Below are 25,738 nucleotides of genomic sequence, written 5' to 3'. Positions count from 1 at the left end.
TAGTTTTTGAAAGTAGATTGCCAGGCCAAGAATATTGAATATACCATGCACTGGCAGAGGAACCAACAAATCTGTCTTGGAAGAAGTACAGCAAGAATGCTCCTTACAAGCAAGGATGGTGAGACTTTGTCTCATGTACTTTGGACATGTTTTCAGGATAGACCATCCCCTGGAGAAGAATATCATGCTTGGTAAAGTAGAAAGAGGAAGACCCTCAAGGAGATGGATTGACACAGTGGCTGCAACAGTGGGCCCAAACATAGCAACAATTGTGAGGATGGTGCAGGACTGGGCAGTGTTGCATTGTGTTATACATAGGGTCGCTGTGTGTTGGTACCAAATGGAAAGCACCTAAGAACAGCAACAACATGGTAGTTCTATTTTGAGTTTTTTGAGAAACTGCCACACTGTTTTCCACAACGGCTGTAGTATTTTTCATTCCTACTATCAATGGATATGGGTTCCAATTTCCCCACATCCTTGCCAAGATTTGTGATTTTCTGTTTATTTTTTTTATCTTAGCCATTCTAGTGGGAATGAAATGGCATCTTATTATGGTTTTGATTTGCATCTATCTGATGGCTAATGGCACTAAGCACCTTTTCATGTGTGTGATGGCCATTTGAATGTCCTCTTTGGTGGAATGTCTTTTCAAGTCCTTTGCCTATTTTATGATTGGGTTATTTGTCTTTTTGTTGTTAAGTTGTCAAAGTTTCATATGTATTTTGGTTACTAGATTCTTGTCAGATACGTGGTTTCTGAAGATATTCTCCCAGTCGGTAGCTTGTCTTTCCACTTTTTTGGCAAAGTCTTGATGAATGAAAGTTAATTTTTATGAGGTCCCATTTATTTATCTTGCCTTTTACTATTTGTGCTTTTGTTATTATATTAAATAATGCATTGTTGAAAGCTAGGACTGACGGCGTTGACCCTGCTTGTTTTTTTCTAAGAATTTTATGGTTTTAGTTTGCACACTTGATAAAGTCTTTTGATGAGCATAAGTATTTAATTTTTATGAGGTCCCATTTATCTATTTTGTCTTCTGTTCATGTATTTGTTGTAATGTTTGTTATCCTGTTCTTGTAAAAGCTTAGGCCCTATAGTTTTCTCCTTGTGTTTTCCTTCAGGAATTTTATAATGTAGGATTTCACATTTAGGTCTTTAATTCAATTTGAGTTAGTTTTTGTGTGTGGTGTTAGGTATGGGTCCTGTTCATTTTTTCTGCAGGTGGATATCCAGTTTTGCCAGGACCATTTATTAAAGAGACTGTTTCTGCCCCACTGAATGGACCTTGACCCCTTGTAGAAAATCAGTTGTCTACAGATGATTGTGTTTAATTCTGAGCTCTCAATCCTGTTCCACTGGTCTGTGTGTCTGTCGTTGAACCAGTACCAGGCTGTTTTGATTACAGTGGCTGTATAGTATGTGGAAACCCTGGTGGCGTAGTGGTTCAGTGCTATAGCTGCTAACCAAGAGGTCGGCAGTTCGAATCCACCAGGCGCTCTTTGGAAACTCTATTGGGCAGTTCTACTCTGTCCTATAGGGTTGCTATGAGAATGGACTCGACAGCAGTGGGTTTGGGTATAGTATGTGTGTCATGGATTCAGTTGTATCCCCCCAAAATATCTGTCAACTTGGCTAGGCCATGATTCTCAGTTTTGTGTGATTGTCCACCATTTTGTGACCTGATGTGATTTTCCTCTGTGTTGTAAATCCTACCTTTCCCATGTTAATAAGGCAGGATTAGGGACAGTTATGTTAGTGAGGCAGGACTTAATCTACAAGATTAGGTTGTGTCTTAAGTCAATCTCTTTTGAGATATAAAAGACAGAAGGGAGGAGAGATACATGGAAACCTCATTATCACCAAGCAAGAAGAGCCAGGAGTTCACATCCTTTGGACCTGGGGTCCCTGTACCGCAGAGCACCTAGATCAGGGAAAGATTGGTGACAAGGACCTTCCTCCAGAGTTAACTGAGAGAGAAAGCCTTCCCCTGGAGCTGGCCCCCTGAATTTTTTATTTCTAGCCTCCTAGACTGTGAGAGAATAAATTTCTTGGTTCAGGTCATCCACTTGTGGTATTTGTGTTATAACAGCACAAGATATCTAAGACAGAAATGGACCTAGGGTTCCTGAGCAGAGAAGCTCCTAGACCAGGAAAGTTTGATGACAAGGACCTTTCTCTAGAGCCAACAAAGAGAAAGCCTGCCCCTGGAGCTGGCACCCTGAATTTGGACTTCTAGCCTATTAGACTGTGAGAGAATAAACTTCTGTTTGTCAAAGCCATCTACTTATAGTATTTCTGTGACAGCAGCACTACATAACTAAGACAGAATTTGGTACCAAGAATGGGGTGCTACTCTAACAGATACCTAAAATGTGGGAGTGGTTTTGAAACTGTGAATGGGTAGAGGCTGAAAGAGTTTAAAGTGCCTAATATTAAAAGCCTAGATTGCCTTGAGGAGACTTTTGGTGGAACTATGGACATCAGAAGCAATTCTGGTGAGGACTCAAGGAAATGAGAAGAGCTGTTACACTGGAGATTACACAAACGACAAGAAGCAGCAACAGAACCAGGAAACCAGTGCAAGACAGCACTGGAGCTGACCCACAGAGAGAGAGAGCTGAGTGCCTTTGCACAGGAATCTTCCTGGCAGAGTGGGGTGCCCCTGGGTACTTACCGGTGGAGCTAGGCTTGCTGACCCACAGAGTAAGAGAGCTGAGTGCCTTCCAGCCGAAGTTTACTTGCAGAGTGAGGTGCCTCCAGGCACATACCGGTAGAGCTAAAAACTTTGGAACACTTGCCCCAGCAGGGCAGACATGGGTGGTGAGGTCCAAGGGGCCTAGAGCCCAAGGGGCCAGGAAGTAGAAGCTGAAGAGACAAGAAACACAGGAAGCAGAGCTGCCTCAGTCTCAAAGTGTAGGGCCATGATCTCTGGGGTCTCAAAGGGTGAAGCCATAGCCTCTGGAGTTTCTAAGGGTGGGGGCAAAGCCTCCTGGGTTTCAGAGTCAGATCTTCACCAACTCAGTTCTGGAGTATGGAGCTACCGTTCATGAGTGCCAGCGGTATGGGGCCAGACCCGCTGCCCAAAGTTGAAAGGGTGGGGCCGCCATGCCCAAGGGGCAGAAAAAGGTAGCCACTCAGATGGACTAAGAGAATGGGGCTGCCCAAATGTGAGGGAGCAGAGTTGCTGCTCCAGTGGGCCTGGAAGATGGAGCTGAAGCCCAGGGCTGAGGGACTTCTACTCAGAATCCAGAGAGTGTGGCCAACACCCAGAATCTGGAGGGGAGGGCCATTGCCTAAATGGTCTCAGAGATCATGATTATTTTCAAGCCTTAAGGGCTAATGTAATGTGTCCTTCTGACTTGCTTGGTGCCTGTTACCCCTTCTTTCCCTCCAGTTTCTCCTATTTGTAATGGAAATGTCAAATTGTGCCTGTTCCACTGTTGTACTTCGGAAGCAGATAACTTGTATTCTAGATTTCACAGATGAGGAGGAATTTTTGGATTTGGGAGTTGATTTAAGACTTCTGCTATAATATGATGGGGTGATTATATTTTACATATTGCAAGGACATGAATTTGGAGGGGCCAAAGCGTGGAATGTCATGGATTGAATTGTGTCCACCCAAATATCTGTCAACTTGGCTAGGCCATGATTCTCAGTATTGTGTGATTGTCCACCATTTTGTGATCTGATATGATTTTCCTCTGTTGTAAATCCTACCTCTATCATGTTAATGAGGCAGGACTTAATCTACAGGATTAGGTTGTGTCTTAAGTCAATCTCCTTTGATATATAAAAGAAGGGAGCAGAGACACATGGGGACCTAATCACCACCAAGCAAAAAGAGCCAGGAGTGTACATCCTTTGAACCTGGTGTCACTGCACCAAAAAGTTCCTAGATCAGGGGAAGATTGATGACAAACACCTTCCCCCAGAACCAACTGAGAGAGAAAGCCTTCCCCTGGAGCTGACCCTCTGAATTGGACTTCTAGCCTCCTAGACTGTGAGAGAATAAATTTCTCTTTGTTAAAGCCATCTGCTTGTGGTATTTCTGTTATAGCAGCACTACATAACTAAGATAGAATGTTTTGATATCGGGGAGTGTATGGCCTCCTGCTTTGTTCTTTTTCTTCAATGTTGTTCTGGCTATTCAGAGTTTCTTACATATCCATATGAAGTTGGTTATTAGTTATTCCATTTCAGTAAAGAACGTTGGAATTTGTATCGGATTGCATTGTTATCTGTAGATTGTTTTAGGTGGAATTGACATTTTCATTATGTCTTCTGTTGAGTGATAACGCAGCGGCGTCTGGACCCAGGGTCAGCCACGTAGCCTAGAGACCAAAGAAAGACTCTGGAACCAGCAGTCGGGACATAGGGTTTATTGGGGAGCTTATGTACAGGACAGTCCATGGCAGCGACTGGACCAGAGTAGCACTCTGCTACCGCCTAGCAAGGGACTCAAGCTTACATACAGTTCCCGCTGGGCCTAAAGCTTGTTTGTTTTTCTTCCAGGTCCCTGGGTGGCCAGCACTTCAAGGGACTACACATCCAGGCCCAGAGGTGTTTCTTTTTGTTGACAAGCCGTTCCTCAGCCTTGGCCACTGGCCCAGTCATGCCACTCCTGGCCTTGTACCTTAGCCTGAGTTCATCTTGAGTTCATCCCCAGCATGCTTCAGGGAAGAGCAAAGCTGCCTCCATTAGGAGGGGATGCATATAGCTGAATAGCATTACCCTACACTTCCAGTCCACGAACACTGGCTGTCTTTACGTTTTTGTATGTCTCTTTTAATCTCTTCTACGTAGTTGTTGTTGTTGTCAGGTGCTATCAAGTTGATTCTGACTCATAGTGACCCTGTGTACAACAGAACAAAACCATGCCGGGTTCTTACAATCGTTATGCGTAACCCATTGTTGCAACAACTGTATTAGTCCATCTTGTTGAGCATCTTCCTCTTTTTTGCTGAACCTCTACCGAGCGTGATGTCCTTTTCCAGGGACCGATTCCTCCTGACAACATGGCCAAAGTGTGTGAGACATAGTCTTGCAATCCGTGCTTCTAAGGAGCATTCTGATCGTGCGTCTTCTGAGACAGATTTTTTCTTTCTTTTGGCAGTCCGTGATATATTCAGCATTCTTTTCCAATACCACACTTCAAAAGCATCTTTGGTCTTCCTTATTCCTCTTCTAGCTTTCACATGTATGGAAGGCGATTGACAATACCGTGGCTTGGGTCAGGCGCCACCTTAGCCTTTAAGGTGACATCTTTACTTTTCAACGCTTTGAAGAGACCTTTTGCAGAAGATTTGCCTAATGCAAACGCGTCTTTTGATTTCTTGACTGCTGCTTCCATGGGTGTTGATTGTGGACCCAAGTAAAATGAAATTCTTGACAACTCCTATCTTTTCTCCATTTATCATGATGTTGCTCATTGGTCCAGTTGTGAGGATTTTTGTTTTCTTTATGTTGAGGTGTAATCCATACTGAAGGCAGTGGTCTTTGATCTTCGTCAGTAAGCGCTTCAAGTCCTCTTCAACTTCAGCAAGCAAGGTTGTGTCATCTGCATATCGCAGGTTGTACAAAGTGTTTTGTAATTGTCATCGTATAAGTCTTTTATGTGTTTGGTTAGGAATTTGTTATTTTATCAATTTAGGGGCTGTTGTAAATGGGCTTTTTTTTTTGAAAACTTTTTTCAGAGTAGTCTTTGTCAGTGTCGAGGAACCCAGCTGATTTTTGTGTGTTGATCTTGTACCCTGCAACATTGCTAAACTCTTCTATTAGTTCCAGCAGTTTTCTTGTGGAATCTTGAGGCTCTTCCATGTATAGGATCACGTCATCAGCAAATATAGTTTTACTTCTTCCTTTCCAATTTGGATACCTTTTATTTCTCTTTCTTTTCTCGGTGCTCTACTAGGACTTACAGTACAGTGTTGAATAAAAGTGGTGATAATGGACATCTTGTCTCGTTCCTGTTCTCAAAGGGAAGGCTTTCAGCCTTTCTCTGTTGAGTATAATGTTGGCTGTTGGTTTTGCATATATGCCCTTAATTATGTTGAGAAATTTCCCTTCTATTCCTATTCTGCTGAGTGTTAATCAGGAAAGGGTTTTGAATTTTATCAAACGCCTTTTCTGCATTAATTGATATGATCATATGGTTCTTTTTTGTTTTATTTATGTGGTGAATTACATTGATTGATTTTCTAATGTTGAACCACTCTTGTAATCTTTGTATGAATTCCATTTGATCATGGTGTACAATTTTTTTGATATGCTGCTGAAGTCTGTTGGCTAGAATTTTGTTGAAAATTTTTGCATCTGTGTTCATAAGGGATATTAGTCTGTAATTTTCTTTTTCTTTTTTGTGATATCTTTCCCTGGTTTAAGTATCAGGGTTATGCTGGCATTATAGAAAGAGTTCAGTAGTGTTCCTTCCACTTCTATGTTTTTGAAGAGCTTGAGTAGGATTGGTGTCAACTCGTCTCTGAATGTTCGGTAGAAATCTCCAGTGTAGCCATCTGATCCTGGGCTTTTTGTTGTTGTTGTTGTTGGCAGTTTTTTGATGACATCTTCAATCTATTCTTTTGTAATGGGTGTTTAAATTTTCTACCTTAGTTTGTGTTAGTTTGGGTAGGTAGTGTGACAGTGTCTTTCTAGGAATTTGTCCCTTTCATCTAGGTTTTCCGATTTGTTGGAGCACAGGTTTTCATGGTAATCAGTGATGATCTTCTTTATCTCTGTTAGATTGGTTGTAATGTTACCAGTTTCATTTCTTAATTTGGTATTTGTCTCTTCTGGGTTTTCTTTTGTCAGTCTAGCCCGTGGTTTGTCTGTTTTACTGATCTTTTCAAGAACCAACTTCTGGTTTTGTTGATTTGTTTTATTCTTTTTTTAAATTTTGTTTATTTCTGACCTGGTCTTTATTATTTTCTTTTTTCTGGTAGCGTTTGGCGTCTTTTGCTCTTCTTTTTCTATATGTTCAAGTTGTCAGGTTAAGTTCATGATTTTGGATCTTTCTTCTTCTTTTATTGTGCATTAAGTGAAAGTTTACAGAGCAAATTAGATTCTCCTTCAACAGTTTGTACATAAAGTGTTTCGTGGCCTTTGTTTCATGCCTTACAATGTGTCAGCGCTCTCACCATTGCCACCCTGGTTTCCCCGTTTCCCTTCGTCCTGATTTTCTACCCCTTCTACCTTCTCATCTTCGCTTTTGGGCAAATATTGTCCTTTCAATCTCATATAATTGATTGTTCTAGGGGGCACATTCCTCTTGGGTATTATTGTTTATTTTATGGGCTTCTCTATTGTTTGGCTGGAAGGTGGTCTCTGGAAATGGCTTTGGTTCCAGGTCATAAGGGTGTTGTAGGACCATAGTTTCAGGGATTCCTCCAGTCTCTGTCAGACCAGAAAGTCTGGTCTTTTGTGAATTTGATTTTTTTATTCTATGTTTTTCTCTTGCTCTATCTGGGACCCTCTGTTTTGATCCCAGTCAGAGTGGTCGGTAGTGGAAGCTGGGCACCATCTAGTTCCTCTGGTCTTGGGCCTGTGTAGGCTGTGGTTCATGTGATCCATTGGACCTTTGGACTAATTGCTCCCATGAGTCTTTGGTGTTCCTCACTCTCCTTTGCTCCGGACAGGAAGAGACCAATAGTTGTATCTTAGATGGTCGCTCACAAGCTTTTAAGACCCCAGACGCTACTCACCAAAGTAGGATGCAGAATATTGTCTTTATGAACTCTCTTGTGCCAATTGTTGTAGATGTCCTCTGACTCTATGGTCCTTTACCTTTGAGCCAGGAAATTTCATCCCGTGAGATGTTTGATTATATCTAAGAGGTTTCCCTGACTGTGCCCCTTGTGTGCTATGTTGTCTATATTAATATATGAGGAGCACCTACAGTTGTGTATGTAGACATATCCACCATCTGCCCATGGGTGTGCTCCCTAACACTTCCCCACACATCTTGGCATATCTGTTTACCTATGTATCCATTCGTAGATTGTTAATACTACTGTTGCAGGATTGTCTATGCTATATTAATCACCATGGTTGCCCATTATTCTTGCGTTTTCTCAGTGTCCTCTTTTGCCTTGGTCATGTTGATTTCTCCCATATTGTGTATTGCCTTTCCCTTCACCAGTATTAACATGTGTCTCTTATCTATTTGGTAGTTTTCTGTCTCTCCCTTTCCCATCCTTGGTAACCATCAAAGATTTTTTTTTTTCTCCGTGTGTAAACCTTTTGTTGTTACTTTATAATAGTGGTCTCACACAATGCTTGTCTTTGTGATTGACTTATTTCACTTAGCATAATGTCCTCCAAATTCATCCATGTCGTGAGATGTCTCACGGATTCATAGTTATTCTTTATCCTTGCGTAGTATTCTTCTTTGTGTATGTTCCACAGTTTATCCGCTCGTCCATCCATGGGCACATAGGTTGTTTCCATCTTTTTGCTATTGTGAATAATCCTGCAATGAATATGGGTATGGAAGTGTTTGTGTCATGGCTGTTATTTCTTTAGGGTATACACCTAGGAGTGGGATTGCTGGACCATGTGATATTTCTGTTTCTAGCTTTTTGAGGAAGAGTCATACCATTTTCTATAGTGGTTGTACCATTTTACATTTCCACCTGCAGTATATAATACTTTCATTCTCCCCACAACCTCTCCAGCATTTCTTATTTTCTTTTTTTTGATTAGTGCCGGCAATGTCCAGGTGAGATTGTATCTCATTATAATTTTGATTTGCATCTCTCTAATTGCTATTGACTGGGAGCATTTCTTCATATTTGTTAGCTGCCTGAATGTCTTCTTTCTTGAAGTGTCTGTTCATCTCCGTTGCCCATTTTTTAATTGGATTGTTTGTCTTTTCATTCTTGAGGTGTTGAAGTTTTCTATAAATTTTAGAGATTAGACCCTTGTCGGATATGTCGAAGCCAAAATTTTTTTCCCAGTGTGTAAGTTTTCTTTTTAGTCATTGGACAAGTCTTTTGTTGAGCATAAGTATTTAATTTTTAGGAGGTCCCATTTATCTAGTTCATCTTCTGCTGTGTGTGCATTTTTAGTTATGTTTTGTATTCAGTGTATCCTCTAGTGTTGTCCCTATTTTTTCCTCCATACTCTTTATAGTTTTAGGTTTTATATTTAGGTCTTTAATGCATTTTGACTTAGTTTTGTGTATGGTGTGAGGTATGGATCCTGTTTTATTTTTCTAGAGATAGAGATCCAGTTTTTCCAGTGCCATTTGTAGAACAGACTGTCTTTTTTCCCATTGAATGGACTTTGGTCCTTTGTTGAAGATCAGCTTTCCATAGGTGGATGGATTTACATCTGAGTTCTCAATTCTGTTCCATTGGTCTATGTGTCTGTTGCCACTACCAGGCTGTTTTGACTACCATGGCTGTATAGTAGGTTGTGAGATCAGGTAGTGTGAAGTTTTCTACTTTTTTTTTCTTCTTTAATAATGTTTTACTTATCTGGGGCGTGTTTCCTTTCCATATAATGTTAGTGATTAGTTTTTCCATCTTGTTGAAGAATGCCATTGGGATTTGGCTCAGGATTGCATTATATCTGTGTATCACTTTGAGCAGTATTGACATTCTGACAATGTTAAGTCTTCCTATTCAAGTGCATGATATTTTCTTCTATTTATGTAGATCTCTTTTGGTTTCTTGCAGTAGTGTTTTGTAGTTTTCTTTTGACAAGTCTTTTATGTCCCTGGTTAGATTTATTCCTAAGGATTTTATCTTTTGGGGGGCTGTTGTAAATGGAATGGTTTTCTTGATTTCCTTTTCCAAGTTTTCTTTGTTGATGTGGAGGAATCCAGCTAATTTTTGTATACTGATCTTGTATCCTGCTACTTTGCTGAATCCCCAGTAACTTCCCGGTGGAATCTTTGGGATTTTCTATGATCATATCTTCTGCAAATAGGGATAGTTTTATTCCTTCCTTACCTATTTTGATGCCTTTTATTTCCTTTTCTTGCCTTTTTGCTGTAGCTAGGACTGCCAATACAATGTTGAATAAGAGTAGTGTTAAAAAGCATCCTTGTCTGGTTCCCACTCTCAAGGGGAATACTTTATGACTCTCTTCATTGAGAATAATTGTTGGCTGTTAATTTTGTATAAATGCCCTTTATTATGTTGAGAAATTTTCCATCTCTTCCTATTTTGCTGAGAGTTTTTATCAAGAATGGGTGTTGTACTTTATCAAATGCCTTTTCTGCATCTCTGATCATGTGATTCTTTTCCTTTATTTTATTTATGTGGTGAATTACATTGATTGATTTTCTAATGTTAAACCATCCTTGTATGCCTGGTATGAGTCCCACTTAGTTGTGATGTATTATTTTTTGATATACTGTTGAATTGGCTAGGATTTTGTTGAGAATTTTTGCATCTGTATTCATGAAGAATATTGGTCTGTAGTTTTCTTTTTAGTGATGTCTTTGCCTTGCTTTGGTATCAGGATTATTCTGGCTTCATAAAATGAATTTGGGACTGTGCCTTTTTCTGTGTTCTAGAATAGTTTGAGTAGAACTGGTGTCAACTCTATTTTGAATGTTTGGTAGAATTCTTTCTTTCTTAATGTAATCCTTTAGTGCTATAAGTTTCCCTCTGAGTACAGCTTTTGCTCTGTCCTAAAAGTTTTGATATGTTGTTTTCATATTTGTTTGATTCTAGGAATTTTTAAATTTCTCTTTTGATTTCTTATAAAACCTAATAGTTTTTTAGTAGCGTAGTATTTAGTTTCCATGTATTTATTTTTTTTTCTCCGATTTTTCCTGTTGATTTTTAGTTTTATATCATTTATGGTCAGAGAAGATGCTTTGTTGATTTCAATCTTTTTTAAATTTGTTGAGCCTTGTTTTGTGTCCTAGCATATGGGCTGTTCTGGAAAATGATCCATGTGCACTGGAGATGAATGTGTATTGTTCTGCTGCTGGGTGGAGTGTTCTGTATATGCTCATTATGTTCAGTTGGCCTATGGTTTTATATAAGTTCGCGATATCCTCAGTGATCTTCTTTTTAGATGTTCTCCCTATAATTCAAAGTGGTGTGTTGACATCCCCTCTATTATTGTGGCGTTGTCTTTTTCTACTTTCATATTACTCAGTGTTTGTTTCATGTATTTTGGTGCATTGTTGTTAGGTGTGCATATATTTATAATTGTAACAAGTTTTTATTATTATGTAATATCCTTCATCTCTTGTAATATACTTTGAATTCAAGTCTATTTTATCTGATAATCAGTATGACCACCCTGCTCTTTTTTGTTTACTGGTTGCATGGAATATTTTTCTCTATCCTTTATTTTCAGTCTGTTCGCATCCTATTTGTTTTTGAGTGTTTTGTGTCTTCTTTGTTTTTTAATTCTGTTTTTATTTTGATTTAGCTGCTTTTCTTGTGATGAGCCTTTTTGTTAACTTTCCTCCTTAGAATTTTTTATTTTAAATTAATTTTTATTTTGCTTGAAGTGAAAGTTTATAATTCAGGTCAGTCTCTCATACAAAAATTTACATACACCTTGCTATACACTTCTAATTGCTCTTCCTCTAATGAGATGGCACAGTTCTTCCCTCTACTCTTTCTCCTTGTGTCCACTCGGGTAGCTTCTGGCCCCCTCTGCCCTCTCATTTCCCCTCCAGACAGGAGATGTCAACATAGTCTCATGTGTCTACTTGATCCAAGAAGCTCGTTCTTCACCAGTAGCATTTTGCATCCCGTATTCCGGTCCAATCCTTGTCTAAAGAGTTGGCTTTGGGAATGTTTCCTGTCTTGGGCTAACAGAAGGTCTGAGGACCATGGCCTCCAGGGTCCTTCTAGCCTGAGTCTGACCATTAAGTCTGGTCTTTTTACGAGAATTTGGGGTCTGCATCCCACTTCTGTCCTGCTCCCTCAGGGGTTCTCTGTTGTGTTCCCCTTCAGGGCAGTCATTGGTTGTGGCCGAGCACCATTTAGTTCTTCTGGTCTCAGGCTGATGTAGTCTCTGGTTTATGTGGTCCTTTCTGTCTCTTAGGCTCATAATTACATTATATCTTTGGTGTTCTTCATTCTTCCTTGCTCCAGGTGGGTTGAAACCAATTAATGCATCTTAGATGGCCGCTTGCTAGCATTTAAGACCCCGGCAGAATGTTTCTTCTTGATGATTTCATAGTGGTTACTACATATGTTAAGTTACACAACTTTAAATTGGACCATTTAGCATATGAACAACAGTTAACGTACACCCTTAACATAGTAAATCTATTTCTCATATTTTCTTCCCTCCCCCATTCCTGTTGGTATGTTTCCATTAACATCAATGTACAACCTGTGTTCTTTAAGTTTACTTTGTGCGTATTTCTTACAAACTTACGTTGTATTGTTTGCAGGATTTAATTCATGAGTTTATTCCCTGAAAATATCATACACTTGGTCCTTATGATTGCCTGTGTTGTTGTGTGTATTTTGGAGATCTCTCTTTCTCTCTGTTATCCTCCCCCCTCAGTTTATAGACATGAGTATTTATGCAATGCACTTGCCTTTCCTTTGGAGTGCTCTCTTAAGTAATACTTGCAGAGCTGGTCTGGTGGTGGCAAATTCCTGGAGCTTCTGTTTGTTGGGAATGCCTTGATTTCCCTCCTGTTTTTGAATGACAGCTTTGCTGAGTAAAGAAGTCTTGGTTGGCAATTTTTGTTTTTTTCAGTATTTTACGTATGTCACTCCATTGTCTTCTGGCCTCTAGATCTGGGGAGAAATCTGCCCTGAATCCTATGAAAGCCCCTTGGTATGTTATATTGCGTTTTCTCTTGCTGCTTTCAGAATTCTCTCCTTGTCTTTGGTTTTCAAGAATTTTATTAGGATATGGTGTGAAGTTGATCTTTTTGTGTCTCTTCTGATTAGAATTCGTGTAGCTTCCTGTATTTGCACGCTTGGTTTTCTTTACATATCTGGGAAGTTCTGATTATCTCTTAGGAGAATTGTTTCTGAGCCTTTATTGTGGTCATGATGCTCTGGGATTTCAATAATTCTAATGTTAGATTTCTTAGTTTAATCCCACATTTCCTTTTGGGTTTGTTTACTTTTCTTTGTTCTTTTCTCAAGACTTGGTAAGTTCAGTTATATTGTCTGCTACTTAATTTTTTCTGTCTTCTGTCTATTCAACTCTTTCGTTGGGTGTTTTTCTTGCTTTTTCTAATTCATGTTTTTTCCTTCAGTTCCAGTATTTCTCTTTGGGTTTTTTTTTTTTTTTGATGTCTTCAGTTTCTATGTTCAGTCTGTCATCTTGTTCCTCCATTTGTTTCCTGATCTCTGCTAATTTGTTTTCTCTGTGCTTTTTGCTTTCTTTAAACATATTTAGTACCCAAACCTGTTGCCACTGAGTTGATTCTGACCCATAGTAACCCTATAGGACTGAGAAGAACTGCCCCATAAGAGTTTCCAAGGAGCGCCTGGTGGGTTCAAACTGCTGACCTTTTGGTTAGCAGCCATAGCACTTAACCGCTGTACCACCAGGGTTTCCATATTTAGTACAGTAGTCTGAAAATTATCGATTCTTTGTATTATTCTGGCCTCCCTAGGACAAATTTTCTCTTCATGTTTTGCCTTTGACTGGTCTTTCTTGTGATCTTGTGTATTTTACTAATTTTTGTTGAACTTGGGCCATTTTGTTATTTTTTAGTTTAAATTTTCTATTCTGTATTTTGTGTGAAAATTTTCTTTTTGGATGACCTGGTGATGCAGCAGCCAAACATCCAGCTGCCAACTGAAAGGCCAGGACCTGCACCCACCAGCCGCTCTGCGGGACAGAGATGCAGCAGTCTGCCTCCACAAAGACTCAGCCCCGTTAACCCCACAGGGCAGCTCCTCTGAGCTTCACAGGATTGTTGAGTCAGAATTGATCCAGAGACAGTGGGCTTGGTATCTTCTCCTGAGGGCCACTAGAGAGCACTCTTATCCTTAGGTTTTTTTTTTTTTTTTTTTTTCAGTGCTGATTCAGGTGTTCTGGATGCTTGATCTCTAGAATCCAGTACGCATGTGCAGGAGCGGGGTTTAGCTGTAGTAGATGTAAATGATGGGGCTTGACTTTTCTGTAGCGAAGGTGGGAGGGCTCTCTTTATCTTTCCGTCATGGATACCCCTGCACAGTCTCTCCCATGGTATCCTGCTGTGGGCTGTTTCTCGCTGTGTTGCCTGTCAGTCTGAAGTGTTGCCCTCACCCTGCTGCCCTTGCTGTTCCTTCTGGTCCTAGTGCGTGTCAGTTGAGCCTCAGCGAGACTCAGTAGCATTCTCTCGCAGCACCACAGTTGTGTGGACTGTAACTCCCACAGCCAGTTTCTGCCGCCTTGAAAAAATCTGGCTACAGCTTCCTCAGATTAGCTACTTCTCTGTGTTCCATGTTTGAGGTGTTACCCAGCCCTGTCCCAAAATGTCCACAATGAGCACGTGCTCCCGATGTCAGCGGGTAGGATCTCCCAACTTCGGTGCCGTCCGCCCTCCTCTGCTCTGCTTCTAGAGTCACCCCACTCTCCAACATCTCAGATGACGGCTGGTGTTCTGTGCTCTCAGTCTCTGCTTGTTTTTATTCGTCACTCAGTGAATTAGTTGCTGGCTGAGGGAATGTGAGCCACTCATTTTGCCGTCTTGCCCCGCCTCTTCTCTGGTGATTTACTTCTGAGAAATCAGCCATTGAAAACCCTATGAAGCAGAGTTCTGTTGGAACACACACGGGGTCGCCATAAGTCCAGATCAACTCCAGGGAAACTGGTTTTATGCTTTTGTTGGTTGTAATTTCCCTACAGCTATGCTAATGTCATTATTATTTGATTTGCATAAGCTGAGGTTTTGGATGTTTTGGCCTCCTGCCTTGGGATTTTTATAGTTTACCAGGAACAAAAAATGATCTCATTGAATTGAACAGGAAGAATAGACTTTTTTTGTGTATGTGACTTGGTCAGATTCTGCTTACACATGTCTGGATTGCTGATGGGAAGGAAGGTGAGCTGAGAAGGGAAGTACACACTGCTGTCTGAATTATACCCTGGATCTTAGTCTGACTTTTTTTTTTTTTTTTTGATGTAGATATACTCGTTAAATATCTCCCATCAACAGATAAGCAGATGAACAAAAAGATTTCCATTCTAAAGGACCACGACTTTATAGAGTAAGTATTTTTCTCTCTTTCTCTCTTGAAGTTACTCTTTCAGGAATGAAGGTTAGGGTTCTGCAGGCCTGCAGCACCTGACTCTGTCACGGACAGGTCAGCATTTGTGGAGCACTTACTCTGTGCATAAAAATGTGCCTAGTGTTGCTGGGGACACGAGCTTAAGGCACTTTCAGGAGGCTTAGTTTGGGAAGTAAGACAGAAGCTTGAAGTGCTGAATTGTTATACCTAAAGGGAACCCAATTGGTGGCCTGTTGTGTATGTGTGTCTGACATGTGGCCAGGAGGGACGGCCTTGGGCTAGTTAGCGCAGGATGAGGCTGGCCCTCTGGGGATGTACCCAGTCGCTTGAAACCTGGGCGTTGGTTCAGGCAGTTGAGCTGGGTGGGCAGCCAGGTGATTCCACACCTAGTGGAATAAACAGGGTTTTAGCCTTTCTCTTTTCACATATTCTGTGGACAGTGTTAAGCTTTAAGGAATCGAGAAGTAGCGTTAAGGCAGCCTGACTATGGTGGGTGCCGTTTATCCGACCCCAGGATGAGTCCAGATTCCACATCACTTATCACACTGTAAACTGGGGTGCACCCCCTCTTGTTGTGGTCCCTCACCCAAGTTTAGCCCCATATCAGAATTAATTGGAGAATAGCTTTTTACTTTTTTTTTTTAATTAAACACAGAGGGAATTTTCTGTTATCAGTCTCTATTATTAAGTGTTTGTAGACTTACTTATCTCCTTTCCTTTTTGACCAGGGTCATAGGTTACATATGTTCAGTGGCCCCTTTAAGACAATACATGGCTTTTCAGCCATTTGTCATGGTGTCATAAAACACTGAAATAAAGGGTTTGTTGTTAATTTTTGTTCTACTTTAGAAATTTGACGTTTGGATGGGATGGTCCATCGTGGAGGTTACTCACAGCTCTCAAGTTGTTGTGTCTGGAAGCTGGAGAATTGTAAGTTCCACGCGTGTTGGTCATGAGCTGTAGTTACAATCTGGACATTATCTGGGAGTGTTTCAGCTGACCTTCAAGCACCCAACGGGAGAGGAAGAAAGAATTTTCATTTGCCCATGTAGTTGGTATTTTTGTCTACATTTTAACTGTTTCTAGGATTCTGGTTTTAGAATCATAAAGTATATGGTTCTGAGAATATTTTAGTTTCTAATCAGATACTTCCCCTGGTCACCTGAAGCTCATTGTTCAGGATAAACGTGTGGGCATTGGCACTTTGCAGAGGAAAGTCTCATGCTAGAGTAAGTAGGTTCTTCCCAGGAGCAAACAGAGCTGCTGCCATAAGCCACATGTGGTTCTGTGCTGGGCAGGTCCAGAGCTTCTGCTGAAGGAGAAACCGAAAAAAAAAAAAAAAAAAAATCAAGCCAGTTGCTGTTAAGTCGATTCCAACTCATAGCGACCCTATAGCACAGAGTAGAACTGCCCCAGAGAGTTTCCAAAGAGCGCCTGGTGGATTCGAACTACTTACCTTTTGGTTAGCAGCTGTAGCTCTTAACTACTATGCCAGCAGGGTTTCCTGCTGACTGAGAGGCCTGGGGTTTTCTACAAAGGCAGGCACAGGGGCCCCTGGTGTGCACATTGGTCCTGGTCAGGCTCCTCAGTATTCATGTGAGGCTGTCGTTGAGTCCGTTAGTCCTGGCCCAGCTAGGCCAGCATGTAGGCGGTGCCCTGCACATGCATGGAGCTCCTTCCCTGGTTCAGCCTCCTCACTGCTGCCTGGTACTTAGCAAAAGCTCAGGTCAGAGAAACAGGGATGACTTCCTGAAGATGAGGAGGCCATCATAAGTGGCAGGGAGGATTAAAAGAGATAATGCTTCGAAATAGCACTTAGCACAGTGCCTGGAGGTGGTTTTGGTGCACACTCAGTGATGTCTGCTATCGTTGTTGATGACATCACCTACTTCTTTTCTATAGGGACCTGGGGAGTGGAATTTCCCCCTGGTCCCAACACCAGGAATAGTTGTGTTTATTCTCAGCAGATGACATGTTTTTGTCTTACAGGCATTGAATTCTGTAACTGATCATGTTTCCTTCTTCTTATTGCTTGCTGGATAACTCAGGCAAATTTGTGGTGGCTCCAGCTGTTCAGGATCTTGAGGCATGAGCTTCATCACTGGCCTCCTTGCTGGGTTCCATCATCTCTCTTCTCTTCTTTGTCTGGTTTCCCCTATTCATTCATCTTTTTATTTTGTTTTATCTTGTGTGTATCCTTGTATGTAAGCTTCTTAAAATCCTTTGTGGAACAAGATACAAGTCCTTTTTTAGGTACTTCAACCTAAAATAAAACCGCTGGATGTTTTCCAGAGGTCATCTTTAGGCCTCTTCTCTGAGTTTTTTCTTACTTCCAGGGCACGTGGCAGAAAAAGCGTGGGGTTGGGACTCTGCCTGTTGTGTGTCTAAACGCTGTGGCTGTCTTTGACTAGCTCTGTCTCTTAGAGGGAATTCTCTAACTTTCCTGGTTCTGTTTGTATGTGTCTAACGTGGGGATAATAATGCTTTCTTTGCAAGAAATTGTGAAGATTAAAGTAGATAATGGGTATAGGTGAAAGTATGGCTCCTGGCACATAGTAATCTCCTTCTTTCTTGCCTGAGAACTCCTATTCCTCAAGCTTCAGCCATCTCTGTAAAGCTGAAGACTTCTAAGACTTCATTCCCTGTTGTGTCTTGTCAGCTGTTCTGCATGTCTGACTGGCTACGGTGTACTTATATTCTTCTTAGTGTTGCTGCAGTCTATCTTGAGTCTTCCAGGTTAGATCCTACTTCTACGTTTTCTGTATCCAGAATATGTTCCTCCATTCTCTTCCTGATTGGTGTTTCTTAGTGTGCAGACTTGGCCTTGACTTCCTCTTCCTTACCCTAACACACCTAAACTGTAGTAGATTGGCCCTACCCTGCCCGTGGCGGCACAGTGGTTAAGTGCTTGGCAGCTAACCCAAAGGTTGAGGTTTGAACCTGGCCATCTGCTTCTGTAAAGATTATACCTGAAAAAATCCCGTTGGGCAGTTCTGTTCTCTCACGTGGGAGAGCTCGACAGCACCTGACAGCAACACTGCCCATGAACTTCATTTTCTACAAAGTTTTCTAGTGTAAAATTAGAGAAAGACTTGACTGTAGAGTCATCCTTCCACTTGTAAAACGTTTTGTAAAATGTGTTCTGTTCATTTAGCCACCTTTCAGGAAGGACTGTGCCTTGAGATGCTGCCCTCACTCCTCAGAGTCTTTTGGCCTTTCTGCTGTGGACTTGCCTTTCTGCTCTGTCTCTTGCTTTATGCCCGTGGCTGGTGGTTGTGACCCTACTTTGTTATGGGCCAGACACAGGGTTGCCATGATAATAAAACTGAGTCTCTACCTATAGAGAGCACCTGATCCCCTTGCTTTTTATTCTTGGTGGCTTTTGATGCTGCCTCCATTTTCACTCCTTTTCTTCTCTACCTTGCCTGCTGCTTATGATATGGAAGTTTTAGGGAGTCTGTCTACAGATGAGCTTTAAAGAAAAGAGTTTGTGTGCCATATTGAGTGTAAACACCTTTATTTTTTGAGAGCCTGATGATACTCTCTTATTGTACATTTTGATTCTAGTACATCCTGGAAAAAAGTACTTCTTGGTGAAATAATTTCAGATACAAATGAGAAGACAAGTTTGGACGTAACCTGGAAAATCTGCTGTTATTTTATAGAGGAGTCTAATGCTATGCTTCAAAAGGTATGTTTCTAGAGTATTACATCCTTTTCTTAAAGAAGTGTTTTAAGAAGTTACATGTTTTATACGTGTTAGGTAGGGACAGTACACTTATAAGTGCACTGTTTAGTGTCTTGAATGAATGTTGATGCGATCTCTATTTTTGATTGTTGAAACTGTACCTACACCTTTTAATAGGTAAAAATTATTGTATGACTTTTCGGTAATAGATTTTCAGGTATGATTTTCCATTTATATTTTTATTTAGTAATTTTTTTTAATTAAGAGAGATCAGCTTATTCATATGAAAACATTACTGAGATTAAAAAAAAATTTTTTTTTAATTACTTTCAGGTTTCTCGTATGAAGAATGAAGAAGTGGCTTTGATAAACCAACTAACTTTGGTAGAAACTTTGTGGACAGAAGAGCTAAAGATTCTACAAGCATCTGCTGCCATTCTAAGCAGTTTACAAACAACCTTTACCTAACTCTACTGTCTTAGGCTGGATAAGCAAAGCCAGTTAATTGTATGTATAGAGAGAGAGGAGGTAGCCTCGGGGAGGGAGAGAGAGAAAGTAGAGAGAGAGAGGGATATTTATCTCAAGGAAATGGCTCACACAGTTGTAGAGCCAGCCAAGTTTGTGGGTCAGGCTTCAGGCTGGAGGCATCTCCAGACTCACATAGCCACAGGGGCTGAGGAACCCAAGATAGGCAGGCAAGACGGCAGGCTGCTAGCTCATAGGCTGCAGAGGCTGATGAATCCCAAGATCAGCAGGCTGTTTGGCAGGCTGCTGGCCCAGGTCCCAAGAACTGGAGATCAGATGATGATGAGCCGGATGCAGGACCCAGAGCAAGCAAGCAAGCTTTGCCAAAACACCCATATATATATTGGATGTAGGCCGCACTCCTGAGGAAACTCCCCTAACAACTGATTGGCTGATCACGTCATGGAGGATGGCTATATCATTACACAACTGCCAGATTACATCATTACATAACTGCAAAACCACTGAGAATCATGGCCCAGCCAAGCTGACGCACAACTTTAACCGTCACATTGACCAAAGTACATGTGATCACCTCCTATGGTGGCTGTGACGTCTTAAGTAATGGAACCGTTTTTAACAACAGTGTAATGAATTAAATTTATTTTATATAGAATCATTTGCAATTGATGCATGCTTTCTATTCAAAAATTATATACTTAATCCTTTTTGCTTTTCCAACAAATACTGAACTTTTACGAGTCTTTGTGGGACAATGTGGTGGGTGCTCCTAGGACTTTGCAGGGATGTCTGCAAGGGAGAACGGGTTCTGCATGCCGGAGCCCTCAGTGAAGGTGATGTGGCGTTAGGAAGTTCATTCACTGCTCTACAAAATACACCACAGTCCCGAAGGAAATGCAAGGAAAGCACTAAGCTGTAATGAGAGAGGGAGACCTGAGGGACCCGAGTCTGCCCCAGGGCCCCATGGGTGGTCTTTCACTGCCTTTCCTGCTTCTTATCTGGCTCAGCAGCTGTAAAAGGGCAAGAGTTCCTGCTTTTAAGATGCTCTGATACTATCAGATTCAGAGGCAAGCTAGTGGCATGTGGCTTCTTGTGGGGACTGTAGAGGGCGTAGGGGCGTGCTAGCAGTCCTGGGTCCCAGCTGGCTTCACCTTCAGCTGCACCTTGAGCTGTAGTGAACAACTTTGAATTTTTCATCCTTAATTTCCGTCCTGAAAATGAGAATGTTGTTGGCTCCCAAGTGCCCCAGCCCTTCGTCCCCACCCGCCTAGCTGGCCCTGCAAAGGTCCTAGTTGATAAGACCGTAGGCAGGACCTCTCCAGCCCCACCGCTCTCTGAGAATGGGGGATTATGGTCAGGTTATCTGAGGCACTTGCCATGATTTTATGAGTGGGAAGTTAATGTGTCTTCATTGTGTATAGGAGCACCTGCTTCACCAGTCCTGCTTCCACTTGAAGTCTTCTAGAGCTTGATTGAAACCTCTTGTCAGTTGATGGCTCCCTCACTGTTCTCTTTGTGGTGGGTGTTCAACTCTTAGTATGCGGCTTTTTTTTTTTTTGGTCATTTTAATGGTTCTGTCTAGAGGGAGAGGAGGTACATTTTTATGCTCGACAATTTTGAATTGGGTTTTTTCCTTTTTTGTCTTTTGAGTAATTAAAGCATGTTGGACTGTAGACTTCCCTCTGAGTTTGGTTTTTATGTGAAGTATGCTCTATTTTAAGGAGCCCTAGTGGCACTGGGTTTTTTTTAGTGGCACAGTAGAGCCCTAGTGGTGCAGCGGTTAAGAGCTTAGCTGCTAACCAAAAGGTTGGCAGTTCAGATCCACCAGGTGCTCCTTGGAAACCCTGAGGCAGTTCTACATTGTCCTATAGGGTTGCTATGAGTCGAAGTTGACTTGATGGAAGTGGGGTATTAACGGTTTGCACAGTGGTTTAAGCACTTGACTGCTAACTGAAAGGTTGGCATTTTTTTTTTTAATAATTTTTATTGTGCTTTAAGTGAAAATTTACAAATCAAGTCAGTCTCTCACACAAAAACTTATATACACCTTGCTACATACTCCCAGTTACTCTCCCTCTAATGAGACAGACCTCTCTCTCTCTCCACTCTCTATTTTCGTGTCCATTTCGCCAGCTTCTAACACCCTCTACCCTCTCATCTCCCCTCCAGGCAGGAGATGCCAACATAGTCTGAAGTGTCCACCAGATCCAAGAAGCTCACTCCTCACCAGCATCCCTTTCCAACCCATTGTCCAGTCTAATCCATGTCTGAAGAGTTGCCTTCGGGAATGGTTCCTGTCCTGTGCCAACAGAAGGTCTGGGGGCCATGACCACCGGGGTCCTTCTGGTCTCAGTCAGACCATGAAGTCTGGTCTTTTTATGAGAATTTGGGGTCTGCATCCCACTGCTCTCCTGCTCGCTCAGGGGTTCTCTGTTGTGTTCCCTGTGAGGGCAGTCCTCGGTTGTAGCCAGGCACCATCCAGTTCTGGTCTGAGGATGATGTAGTCTCTGGTTTATGTGGCCCTTTCTGTTTCTTGGGCTCATAATTACCTTGTATCCTTGGTGTTCTTCATTCCCCTTTGCTCCAGGTAGATTGAGATCAATTGATGCATGTTAGATGGCTGCTTGCTAGCGCTTAAGACCCCAGATGCCACTCTTCAAAGAGGAATGCAGAATGTTTTCTTAATAGATTTTATTATGCCAGTTGACTTAGATGTCCCCTGAAACCATGGTCCCCAGACCCCTGCCCCTGCTACATTGGCCTTCAAAGCATTCAGTTTATTCAGGAAACTTCTCTGCTTTTGGTTTAGTCCAGTTGAGCTGACCTCCCCTGTATTGTGTGTTGTCTTTGCCTTCACCTAAAGTCTTTCTTATATACTATCTAATTAGTGAATACCCCTCTCCCACCCTCCCTCACTCCCCTCTCTTGTAACCACAAAAAAATGTTTTCTTCTCAGTTTAAACTATTTCTCAAGTTTTTATGATAGTGGTGTTATACAATACTTGACCTTTTGCAGCTGACTAATTGCACTCAGCATAATGTCTTCCAGGTTTCTCCATGTTATGAAATATTTCACAGATTCCCCACTGTTCTTTATAATTTATCCATTCATCGGTTGATGGGCATCTTGGTTACTTCCATCTTTTTGCTGCTGTAAACAGTGCTGCAATAAACACAGGTGTGCATGTATCTGTTGGTGTAAAGGCTCTTATTTCTCTAGGATATATTCCAAGGAGTGGGATTGCTGGATCGTATGGTAGTTCTATTTCTAGCTTTGTAAGGAAGCGCCAAATCGATTTATAAAGTGGTTGTACCATTTGACATTCCCACCAGCAGTGTAGAAGTGTTCCAATCTCTCCACAGCCTCTCCAACATTCATTATTTTGTGTTTTTTGGATTAAAGCCAGCCTTGTTGGAGTGAGATGAAATCTCATTGTAGTTTTGATCTGTATTTCTCTAATGGCTGATGATCGTGAACATTTCCTCATGTATCTGTTAGCTACCTGAATGTCTTCTTTAGTGAAGTGTCTATTCATATCTTTTGCCCATTTTTTAATTGGGTTATTTGTCTTTTTGTAGTTGAGCTTTTGCAGTATCGTGTAGATTCAGGAGATCAGGTGCTGATCGAAAATGTCATAGCGAAAAACTTTTTACCAGTCTGTAGATAATCTTTTTACTCTTTCGGTGAAGTCCTTGGATGAGCATAGGTGTTTGATTTTTAGGAGCTCCCAGTTATCTAGTTTTTCTTCTGGATTCTTAATAACGTTTCGTATACTGTTTATGCCATGTATTAGGACTCCTAACATCGTCCCTATTTTTTCTTCCGTGATCTCTTTTGTTTTAGATTTTATATTTAGGTCTTTGATCCATTTTGAGCTCATTTTTGTACATGGAATGAGGTATGGGTCTTGTTTCATTTTTTTTCAGATGGATATCCAGTTATACCAGCACCATTTATTAAAAAGACTGTCTTTTCCCCATTGAACTGTTTTGGGGCCTTTGACAAATATCAACTGCTTATATGTGGATGGATTTATGTCTGGATTCTCAATTCTGTTCCATTGATCCATGTGTCTGTTGTTGTACCACTTACCAGGCTGTTTTGACTACTGTGGTGGAATAATAGGTTCTAAAATCAGGTAAAGTAAGGCCTCGCACTTTTTTCTTCTTTTTCACTAAGGCCTTATTTTTCCGGGGCCTCTTTCCCTTCCATATGAAGTTGGTGATTTGTTTCTCCATCTCATTAAAGAATGTTGTTGGAATTTTGATCGGAATTGCGTTACATGTATAGATCACTTTTGGTAGAATAGACATTTTTATAATGTTAAGTCTTCCTATCCATGAGCAACGTATGTTCTTCCGCTTACGTAAGTCTCTTTTGGTTTCTTGCAAAAGTGTAGTGTAGTTTTCTTTGTATAAGTCTTTTACGTCTCTGGTAAGATTTATTCCTAAGTATTTCATCTTCTTGGGGGCTACTGTAAATGGCATTGATTTGATAATTTCCTCTTCGATGTTCTTTTTGTTGGTATAGAGGAATCCAACTGATTTTTGTATGTTTATCTTGTGTCCCGATACTCTGCTGAACTCTTGTCTTAGCTTCAGTAGTTTTCTGGAGGATTCCTTAGGGTTTTCTGTGTATAAGATCATGTCATGTGCAAATAGAGATACTTTGACTTCTTCCTTGCCAATCTGGATGCCCTTTATATCTTTATCTAGCCTAATTGCTCTGGCTAGGACCTCCAACACAATGTTGAATAAAAGCGTTCATAAAGCCCATCCTTGACTGGTTCCCGATCTCAATGGGAATGCTTTCAGGCTCTCTCGATTTAGGGTGATGTTGCCTGTTGGCTTTGTATAAATGCCCTTTATTATGTTGAGGAATTTTCTTTCTATTCGTATTTTGCTGAGAGTTTTTATCATGAATGGGTGTTGAACTTTGTCGAATGCCTTTTCTGCATCAGTTGGTAAAATCATGTGATTCTTTTATTTATGTGGTGGATTACATTAATTATTTTTCTAATGTTGAACCATCCCTGCATACCTGATATGAATCCCACTTGGTCATGGTGAATTATTTTTTGATGTATTGTTGAATTCTTTTGGCTAGAATTTTGTTGAGGATTTTTGCATCTATGTTCATGAGAGATATAGGTCTATAATTTTCTTGTGGTGTCTTTACCTGGTTTTGGTATCAGGGATAGGGTGGCTTCATAGAATGAGTTTGGTAGAATTTCATCATTTTCTATGCTCTGAAATACCTTTAGTAGTAGTGGTGTTAACTCTTCTCTGAAAGTTTGGTAGAACTCTGCAGTGAAGCCATCCGGACCAGGGCTTTTTTTTGCTGTAAGTTTTTTGATTACCTTTTCAATCTCTTCTTTTGTTATGGGTCTGTTTAGTTGTTCTACCTCTGTTTGTGTTAGTTTAGGTAGGTAGTGTGTTTCTAGGAATTCATCCATTTCTTCTAGGTTTTCAAATTTGTTAGAGTACAATTTTTCATAGTAATCTGATATGATTCTTTTAATTTCAGTTGGGTCTGTTGTAATATTGCCCATTTCATTTCTTACTGGGGTTATTTGCTTCCTCTAATTTTTTTTTTTTTTTTTTGTCGGCTTGGCCAGTGGTTTATCAAATTTGTTGATTTTTTCACAGAACCAGCTTTTGGTCTTGTGAATTCTTTCAATTGTTTTTCTGTTTTCTATTTCATTTAGTTCTGCTCTCATTTTTATTATTTGTTTTCTTCTGCTGCCTGTGGGTTTCTTTTGTTGCTCTCTTTGTATTTGCTCAATTTGTAGGGATAATTCTTTGATTCTGGCCCTTCTTTTTGTATGTGTGCATTTATTGATGTAAATTGGCCTCTGAGCACCACTTTTGCTGTGTCCCAAAGGTTCTGATAGGAAGTGTTTTTATTCTCATTGGATTCTATGAATTTCTTTATTCCATCCTTAATGTCTTCTATAATCCAGTCTTTTTTGAGCAAGATATTGTTCAGTTTTCAAGTGTTTGATTTCTTTTCCCTGCTTTTCTTGTTATTCATTTCCAGTTTTATGGCCTTATGGTCAGAGAAGATGCTTTGTCATATTTCAATGTTTTGGATTCTGCTGAGGCTTGCTTTATGACCTAATATGTGGTCTATTCTAGAGGATGTTCCATGTGCACTAGAAAAGAAGGTATACTTGGTTGCTGTTGGTTGGAGTGTTCTGTATATGTCTATGAAATCAAGTTGGTTGATTGTGGCATTTAGATCTTCCATGTCTTTATTGAGCTTCTTTCTGGATGTCTTGTCCTTCACCAAGAGTGGTGTGTTGAAGTCTCCTACTATTATTGTGGAGCTGTCTATCTCACTTTTCAATACTGATAGAGTTTATATATCTTGCAGCCCTGTCATTGGGTTTAT

At 40.8% G+C, this 25,738-nt stretch overlaps 1 protein-coding gene across 7 annotated transcripts in view; it reads left to right on the top strand.

Moving 5' to 3' along the window:
* Positions 1 to 24,880, top strand: part of SETD4 (SET domain containing 4) — a 43,433-nt gene extending 18,553 nt beyond the window's left edge. For 3 of the 7 annotated variants that reach the window (XR_010318731.1, XR_010318732.1, XR_010318733.1), the window contains exons 7-12: positions 15,068 to 15,149; positions 16,020 to 16,100; positions 18,738 to 18,861; positions 19,192 to 19,970; positions 20,766 to 20,862; positions 21,514 to 24,880. Coding sequence is in view for 1 of the 7 variants with exons in the window: in XM_023548421.2 (XP_023404189.1) it covers positions 15,068 to 15,149; positions 16,020 to 16,100; positions 18,738 to 18,861; positions 19,192 to 19,326 (422 nt within the window). In the remaining 6 variants the exon portion in view is untranslated. Of the gene's footprint in view, positions 1 to 15,067; positions 15,150 to 16,019; positions 16,101 to 18,737; positions 18,862 to 19,191; positions 20,733 to 20,765; positions 20,863 to 21,513 lie in introns of those variants that run through there. The other 4 variants (XR_010318730.1, XR_010318729.1, XR_010318728.1 and 1 more) reach the window with 4 other exon arrangements.
* The last annotated feature ends 858 nt before the right edge of the window (positions 24,881 to 25,738 follow it).

This window comes from Loxodonta africana, chromosome 20 (assembly GCF_030014295.1).
Source record: "Loxodonta africana isolate mLoxAfr1 chromosome 20, mLoxAfr1.hap2, whole genome shotgun sequence".
Taxonomy (NCBI): domain Eukaryota; kingdom Metazoa; phylum Chordata; class Mammalia; order Proboscidea; family Elephantidae; genus Loxodonta; species Loxodonta africana.
Note: the sequence above shows the minus strand (reverse complement) of the source record. Positions and strands in the feature narration are given on the sequence as shown.